Here is an 8,316-nt window from a genome sequence, read left to right on the forward strand (position 1 = left end):
GCTGTCAATTTGATGGGGCTCCCTCCCTATGATCCTTTACCCTCTCAAAATTAAGTCGAGCTCCCACCATGTTTCTCCTCCTTCTGCTGCACACGGAGGACAAGGGGTCAACAAGCACCACAAAAACAAGGACAACAACCTGTAGGCGATAAACAAGCTCTACTGGCCAACGAGAAACGACGGAGAGGGATAGCCATAATGCTGTTGAGAGACGACGGAGGGATAATATCAAGGAGATGATTAGGGAACTTGCGACGTTGATTCCGGAGTGTATAGCTCTGAGAGATGGGGAGGACCACGTTGAATTCGCACACGTTGACTTGGTGCTCGATCGTTAACACTGCTCCAAAGATTGCGCAAAGGAAGGGCGATTAAGAGGAGAAGGGACAGATGGGCGTACGGTGGATGAGCTTAGTGCTATGGCAAGTGTCTGCTGTGGGATGGAGTTGCGATTTTGGGTGGAGGTGGAGACGTTAGCCGCGGTGCTCCGACTCGACGACCAGAGAGCCTTTGCGCAATATATGTCAAGAGGAGGGGAAGTGTGTGGAGGTTCGTAGAGCTCGATGTAATCGGGTGCTAGCGCTGCAACCTGAACCTCCAACTTGCCAAGGTTCGGGACAGTGTATGTGGAGCTCCATTCTTCATCCAAAGCCAATACCGCCGCATACATCGTGGTTTTGAGCCCGGCAACACGCGACCTGGGTCCTCCACACAAATTTTGGTCGATAGAAATTGCACAACAATCGACTTCTCGGCGACGTATTCAGGCGTGCAGGAAAACGGGGTGAAGTTTGTGAGGGTGTGGCATGTTGGTCTCGATCCTGATGTTGGTTCATTCCTCGAACTATGTATACAACTTTTTAATGACTACTATCAGTCGCAGGTACGATATAAGATGCTTCCGATCTCCATGAATGAATTACCATTGTAAGGCCCCCCGCAGTAATTTTTAGCATCGGGCCCGCTCGCTGCACAATTGTACTCTCCCATGAAAAAGTTCAACGGCTTCGATGGGATACCTGGAGGCCCATAATCCCGCTTCCACAATCGTCTGCCCAGTCTTCACATCCGCAATAGTGAACGTGAGATACTTCCCCGTTCCAAATACACCTGGTACTTGTAAAACTCTTGGCCAGCCGCGCCATTGGTGGTGTCGGTGTACACCCCGCCGCCCTGGTGCTTCGGTTGCTGGCCCGGGATGTACGAGCCAGAGCCGGTGTAGAAGGTGAATTCGGCTTGGTTGTTCCCGCCATCGTAGATCTCGGCGATGTCGATCTCATCGCAGTCGTGGTAGTGGCTGCCGTTGGGGTCGAGGGGACCGACGACGCAGAGCTCTTCCCGGAGGACGACGTTGGAGTTTTTACCGCTGTCTGGGGCTCCGCGCATGGTAATCCAGATGCTCCTACGTTATTCGCTCAAGTTCGATATTTATAGGATGGGGAATGAAACGGCCGTGTAGGGAGCGCTACCATCATTGAAAACGAAATCGTAGCGAAGCCGACTCTCGGTGTTGGGGTCGTTGATATCAGATGTTGAACTGAACATCCTGTACCCGTTTGGCCCAGGCCCGCTGATTCCGATTGGGTTGTCATAACCAGGGTAGGTCTGGTAGTTCAGGAAATTGTGGGAGACGTGGTGACAGCCGTCGGGGTCGAGCCTCTGCAGGAAGCTCGCGTTGCTTGCGAGGGCTTCCACTTTGAAGGCGCGCATGGCGGCATCGGAGGCAGCTGCATGCGCTCTTGATTGTCTCAGGCCATGTGCATGCCTGGTGCCAGGAGTGAGTGACATGCTGTCATAGTTGGAGATGAGCGTGAAGTCAAATATAGTTTGTGCAAATGCCCAAGCTGAGAGGAGGAACTGCATCGTTAAGAGTGCTGATTATTCAATGAAATGAGCGTACCTTTATATCCGACCACGGCTGCGTACTATGGCCGACATTTCACCACGGGCGCCACAGCGCCAGCTCCTCGAATTGTTAGCACCACCTTGGTGCAACCGCATTGGACGGCCCCCGGATGAGTTGGTCTATTTTTATATCCAACCACGCAAGCACGTACCTGGCCTTTTTCGACTCGTCCTCCCTTCGTCAAATCTTTCGTCTTTCTCATTCCTCGGCGACTTATCCTCTTCGTTGGATTTGCTCGACTTTCTAGCCTGTTGTTCTGTATGGCATCACCAGGGCTCGCGACTAGAGAATGAAATCTGCTGGCGTTGAAGGTACCTAGGGGCTATATATGTTGTGATGTCAATGGGCGCTGCTTTTACAGTTCAACTCTGTATTTCCCCCATTCAAGTTCGTCCAGCGCGCATCAGCATCAACAGCATCATGGGTTCAACCAGGTTCGACCTTCGCAATCCCTCTCGCAAGTTCCTTTTGTCCGTGAATGTGCCTGCTGCTGCCAATGCGGAATTTAATGATGAGGTGTGGTGATCGATCGTCGCCTAATGGCCACAATCACAATCATCATCATCACGGTCATCATCACTCCGAACCGTCACGCCTGGGGTGCCTGGAGTGAGTGAGATCCTTCTACCTCGCATGGCGGTGTTAACTTTCACACAGGTGGTTCCTCCACAAGACTTGGGTTGGGAGCCTCATTACGCAGCTTGTCTGGACGACAATATCTAAAAAGTGCGGTACGTCTTATGGTACAGTCGCAAGATGCGGATTCTAACTAATAGTTTGCTAGTTTGACGTATATAAAATTCCAAATGAATCCCCTCTCCGGCGTACACACTCAACATTTTGGGGTCTTCGTATCAGCGATGAAGGACTGGTACGGCCGGACAGCTTCCATGGGCTGGCAGCCGCAGGGCTTATTGACCTCGCTGCTCCTACCCGAGCTATTGGATATGCCGAAGACGGGAAATCTCTGCTCCTGAGTGACGGACAGACGCTTCCGGCGAAAGTTGTGATTTTAGCCACAGGGTATCAATCTTCCTGGTCGCCTATCTTCGAAAGTGAGAGTTCCTTACCATTCCTTCTATGCCATTGTTGACACCGTTTCAAAGGACATGGCTGAAGAGCTTGGCATCGCCAGACACACCCTGACTTATAATTTTGAACGCGAATGGAAATATGCTTCACTGGCAAACGCACCCCCTCAATCCCCTGAACAAAGCAAATGGGTTACTTCAATACACCGTTCATTGTTCCCGCGAAAAATATTAACAGGCGTGACTTTGCGATTGCAGGTGCACTGGTGAGTACAGTCTCCTCCGTGAAAGCTCTGATGTTCACTCAGTATCGGTTCAGTTCTCTGCTGATTTCGCCTATATCAGCGAAGTAGCTGCTCACTGGACAGTGTCGTATTTTCGCAACGATCCCATGCGCCTCCCCTCATCTATCGAAAACGCCATGTTTGAAGGGGAGCGAAAGTCCGCCTGGATGAAGACCCGCTTTCCTCACATGTTGTCTTGGCTGAACGACAGCCATAGTGGTGGTCTGGATTTCATGACGTAGGTTGTACTATCTTCTTTCTCTTGCATTCCCTGAAACAAGCCTATTTTACAGTTGGCCACAAGCCGTTGACGAGCTATTGGAAGATATGTTTCTTCCAAGTTCGCGCAGTGGTGGTAATTGGTTGACCTGGCCTTTCAAAATTATTGACGTAAAAGAAATCGCAACCTTGAGTGAGGAACGTCGCTCATTAAGAGGACCGTCGCCCTGATGAGCCTCTATGTATAAGTCAATTTAAATCTGTGAATTTAAGCGGATTCCTTGAAGGAGTATCTGACAAATCTCTCAGCATCCAGGGCTGATATTATTACCAAGGGTCCTCCGATGCCGTGTGCTGGGAGTGGTCCTTGTCTCGAACTATTATTGTCGAGATCACGCAAATGTCGTGTTTCTGCATATCGTTCCGAACTGTTGAACCTCGACGGACAACGTGTTGTATGAGAGTTATACGTCGCAGAACCGAAAGACGAGCAAATTGAGTTTCTCGTCTCTATCCTCATAGAATGCGTAAAACCTGAATATAATATATCAAACTTCTTGCGTTAACGGTTAGTGCGAATACTTTCATTAAAATAGATCACCAAATTTAGGCGGACAAGAATAGACGCACACCAAGAATAGTCCACCAACCAGAAATAACTAACCCTCACGTCAGCGTTTGCATTCGAAGATGTGAGTATTTACTTGCATTGATGAGGGCACCCCAACCGTGAGGATCGCGGTCAAAAATCGGAGTGGCTATGTCAGGAGGTCTTTAAGTTCAACTTTTTTTTTTTCGCCGAGATCACGCACATGATGCCAAACGATTTCCCCCCAGCAAACATTTTGGGAATCAATACTTAATCGCCGTAACTGCCAGAGTATCAGGGGAGAGATACCCTCCGTGCGTTGCTGAGAAGTAATGGTTGCCGTTGAAAAATTGAGCATTGCGACGCGTGGAGGGCAAAAAAAAAGAGGCACGACACCTCACATGAATCCGTGGTGGTGGCGCGTTGGGTTTCTTGAGCTAGACTCTTTAGTAGCTAGCCAATCGTTAGCTCTTCTTGTGACTTAACTTACAAAATACATGCAACCCACTGAGGCCGAGAGACGAGCAGACATATGTGCGCGAGAGTCACAGAACCGTAACGAGACCGAGCCACAGGATGAGACTGAGTCGCATGACGAGACCATTTGGACGAAATCGAATGTGCAGCCAGAGGTTCTTGCGACCTGGTCTAAGACGGGGACTTGGGGGAGACTGACAGATCAGTGACGGATTGGAGGGGTGTGGCCCAGCACTTTGCTTTTGAGTGTTGCGCCCCTGGAAGGTCGAAAGAGATTGTTGTCAAATTGTTGTTGTCAGGTATGGATTGGGTATGGATACAGAGGATACTTGGGGCTTTTATCTTGATGTCGTAGATAAGCGCTAAGCTTGAATGAGGGCCTTTGGGATGTGGGTTAATCTAATGACGGCAATATGTTGGCAGTCATTATATGTCACGTACCAAACGTTCATTTGTAGCCTTGCCGCCACCCAGGGTTTCGCGGTGCTCTCTCCCAGCACGCGATCCTTCCCATTTACAGAGAGAGGGTTACATAGTTACTGGAAAAAGACAATTGAACACGATGCAGGCAGCATGGGATAACAACATACCAAGCATTCTCGACAACGTAACAATTTGCACTGATCAAACCTGTGGCGAGTTTAATTCGTCGTTCATTTTCTGAACCTGTTCCGCACACGGAGGAGCTAAAGCCACCCCGTGTCCTACATGAAGCGTGCAAGTTCTTAGAATCCCACTCCTCCCCGTTCGCCAATTTCAATGCATTGATGTCTTGTGGATGCGTGGATGTGGCTGTGATTTTTCGTAAAATTTGCGTTTGTTTAGATGGGAACCGTCATCAACGGCGGACTCGTCGTTGTCGTCGTCGGTGACGCGTACGAGCTGGACGAAAGTATCTACATGGCCTCCAATATTTACCGTAAGCACTCTCGATGTACTCCTGATTGACTCTCACCCAACCTCTCCAGGTCATCGGCACAAGTCGGGTAGTGGCCATTCCCGTCAGTAAGCTTCGTAGGCAATGTCGCAAAGGGCTTCACTCAGCTCACAACTCGAGTGCGCCTCCTCCTCCGCGAATATCCCCGAACATTACAAGCTCCACGGCGCCGTGACTCCCCCATTCAACAACACCACCACGTCTGACAAGTGAGCGAGTCGGAGTTCTTGGCGTTTGGCGAACTCATATCAATAATCAGCGGTATCTAAAGCCAATCTCACCTCCTCCTTGATGGAGTTCAAGGCTGTTGGGATTGCGACGTTTTTAATGGCCGTTGGGGCCGTAACAGTTATGTGGAGTGTAAAGAGCGCGCTTGGGGTTAACGACGTATGCGACAGTCATCTCTTCTAGCTATCAATTATCTCCTCACTAATGTAATGCAGGCACAAGAGTTTGGCGAAAGGATGTGAATGCCATTCTGGTCCGCGCTTCCGAAAGACTTATTGTCAAGCATCTACCGACCAGCTGCAACTGACGAAGATTACCTTGATGCTTATGAAGTTGTGCCATTCGAGGCGGAGGGTTGGACGTGGGTGGAGGCTGAGAAGAGGCTTATGATGAGGGTGGGTTTCCGTCGTGGGCTCAGATTGCTATGCGGGAGACTGAGGCTGAGGCGAGGGTAGAAAGAGTTAGACAGCAGAGGGAGATGGATGAGAAATGTGGTAGCCTTGCGTTGATTATCGATGTGCTGGCTTCCTTCTAATGCAAAATCGTGTGCAGGAACCGCTTTTCTAAATTTATTTGCGGGGCTTCGACTCTTCCCCTTGCTCGTCTCCATTTTCCGCAGTGGGTATTTGTCCTTGCCTCCTTGTGCACTTTGAGAAGGATTATCAGAGCAGCCGACGAACTGTGAGTTTTTCTCTTTCCGCAGCTGGCACGTTACACAACCAAGGCCCAAGTGCGATATACGGCAAATGCCAAGGAGTCTCCCTCCGCCCTGTAACATTTTGTATCGAATGCCAAAAAGGAGTCTCCCTCCGCCCTCATGGTTTCGTATCCCCGATTTCGGATCACAGCTCCTGTGCTCTTCTTTTCCAGTTCGCTCCTACTTATGTCCATTTTTATCGCCATTGCAAAGCATTGCACACGAAAGTACTGATGAATGAAGGGAAAGGCCAAGTCATCATCATCTCTTTCTTTCGCTGGGTGGGATCATGTGTCATCAACAACTCTTTCTTGTTATTGGTGCTCAACTTTGAATTCTGCTCAACCTCATCCGGCGTAACACATACTAGGCCTTTGGGAAGAAGTTCTATTAAAAGTAAGATACATGTCAGATAAGACTTGACTTTTCCTGACGCACCCTCCCAAGTTCAGCATGGAAGCCACAATTCAATGCCTGGAACCTGTGATTTCAAATATTTCGGCTGAGATTCGTCCATACATATTCATTTTCAACGTCAACTGCATATCTCGCCAATCGCTTAAAACATCGGTCATCTCCTCGCACGTCTGTAGGCTCTGGCGAAAAGTCATACTCTCCTACCCCGAACTTTGGAGTCATATGATCTTATTGAAGGTGCCTCAGACTTATATTGTGATGGGCGGTGCTTTACAGTCGGACTCTGCATTTTCCCCATCTAAGTTCGTCAAGCAGCGAAGAATTCCAGGAAATGAAGGTGCGGGGTGTACTCACTAGACATAGCATCCTCGGCTGACAAATTTTTGGGTAGCCTTTATGGCAGATTTAGCTGGGTAACCTCAGCACCCAACACCAGAAAACCATACGCGATCTACATGTCTCCCTTAACAGCCCTTCCAGTGTCGCCATCGCTCGAAGTTAGTGGCCGGGTGAGAAGGCACCGAGTTCGCCCTTGTCTCAACATCTGTTGTTATCGCTGCAAACTAGGACGGAGGTGCGCGGTGGCTCAGTGCATTGCGTTCCAGTGCTTGTTTTGAATCGCATGGTGGGAGGTCAATTTGGGTTTGCTTGACGGAGAACGTCAAGTGAGTTTATATTCTTTTTTATGGCGGCGGTAGCTAACGATTGTTTACCTAGCTGTCTCTATTGATTCTCAACGTATTCTCTCGCACACCCACATTCGCTCACTCCGCCAATGAAAGTCGATTTTGCAGTTCCCTCAAATTGCACCCTTCTCTGCACAGGCAACTTGTCTACGCCTCCCAGTCTCCCACCGCCTGCCTCCCTCGGGTACAGAAACCAATCAATTCTTCACCATTCTCACCTTCCTCCTGACTGATGTCAATCGTTGAGAAGGCCACTTACACCCCACGGATACACGGCTTCCTTTCGGTGTTTGGAGCCTCGGGGGAGATTCAAGGTGGAGTGGACAATGGGTGAGTCGAGGTCCCCATTGTCCACGAGAGGGTATCGTGGACCAGGTTCGGAACAACCTTCTTCGACAGGGAGAGACAAACAAAGTGAGAGGCGATGTGCAGGGGCGGAATGAAGCTGGAAGCCCGCTTGTGTCCCCCTTTTTCCGCTTTGTGGGCTTCCCAAGATTCGAGGCTTGCCCCAAGCTTCTCAACGAGTCGCCGTCTTTCCAAAAAGGCCCCTGCATGGTCGTTAGTTGGAATTTCTATGTTCATTCCCTAAGCTCTGAGAGATGGGGAGGACCACGTTGAATGACTTGGCGCTCGATCCTTAACCCTGCTTCAAAGACTGCTGAAAGGAATGGGAATTAAGAGCAGAAGGGACGAACGGGTGTAGGTTGGGTGCTATGGCAGGTGTCAGCTGTGGGATGGAGTTGTGACGAAAGCCTCCGACTTGCCAAGGTTCGGAAGGTGATGCGCGCGACGGAGTACAAGTGGCATGGCTCCATTATTCATTCAAAGCCAATGCCGCATACATC

General features: G+C 49.8%; 4 protein-coding genes across 4 annotated transcripts; 2 read left to right on the forward strand and 2 right to left on the reverse strand.

The window, feature by feature from the left end:
• Window positions 1-1,062: 1,062 nt before the first annotated feature.
• MISSP23.6 (ectomycorrhiza-regulated small secreted protein) lies at window positions 1,063-1,863 on the reverse strand (the record flags this gene model as incomplete). The annotated part of the gene is made up of 2 exons (XM_001882372.1): window positions 1,063-1,402; window positions 1,553-1,863. 2 exons carry the CDS (start codon window positions 1,861-1,863, stop codon window positions 1,063-1,065), a joined length of 651 nt encoding a protein of 216 aa, XP_001882407.1.
• Window positions 1,864-2,445: 582 nt separating this feature from the next.
• On the forward strand, window positions 2,446-3,671 carry LACBIDRAFT_299323 (uncharacterized protein; the record flags this gene model as incomplete). Its single annotated transcript, XM_001882274.1, has 6 exons — window positions 2,446-2,515; window positions 2,564-2,637; window positions 2,691-2,961; window positions 3,026-3,195; window positions 3,257-3,459; window positions 3,515-3,671. 6 exons carry the CDS (start codon window positions 2,446-2,448, stop codon window positions 3,669-3,671), a joined length of 945 nt encoding a protein of 314 aa, XP_001882309.1.
• Window positions 3,672-3,904: 233 nt separating this feature from the next.
• LACBIDRAFT_328310 (uncharacterized protein) lies at window positions 3,905-5,103 on the reverse strand (the record flags this gene model as incomplete). The annotated part of the gene is made up of 7 exons (XM_001882373.1): window positions 3,905-3,974; window positions 4,111-4,198; window positions 4,431-4,482; window positions 4,520-4,664; window positions 4,706-4,905; window positions 4,948-5,012; window positions 5,097-5,103. 7 exons carry the CDS (start codon window positions 5,101-5,103, stop codon window positions 3,905-3,907), a joined length of 627 nt encoding a protein of 208 aa, XP_001882408.1.
• A 228-nt stretch (window positions 5,104-5,331) lies between these two features.
• LACBIDRAFT_328311 (uncharacterized protein) lies at window positions 5,332-8,089 on the forward strand (the record flags this gene model as incomplete). Its single annotated transcript, XM_001882275.1, has 11 exons — window positions 5,332-5,425; window positions 5,475-5,507; window positions 5,703-5,830; window positions 5,887-5,909; window positions 5,955-6,066; window positions 6,291-6,352; window positions 6,962-7,122; window positions 7,149-7,294; window positions 7,503-7,655; window positions 7,722-7,801; window positions 7,966-8,089. 11 exons carry the CDS (start codon window positions 5,332-5,334, stop codon window positions 8,087-8,089), a joined length of 1,116 nt encoding a protein of 371 aa, XP_001882310.1.
• Window positions 8,090-8,316: the final 227 nt, after the last annotated feature.

Source organism: Laccaria bicolor, genomic scaffold, assembly GCF_000143565.1.
Source record: "Laccaria bicolor S238N-H82 LACBIscaffold_16 genomic scaffold, whole genome shotgun sequence".
In the NCBI taxonomy this organism is placed as follows: domain Eukaryota; kingdom Fungi; phylum Basidiomycota; class Agaricomycetes; order Agaricales; family Hydnangiaceae; genus Laccaria; species Laccaria bicolor.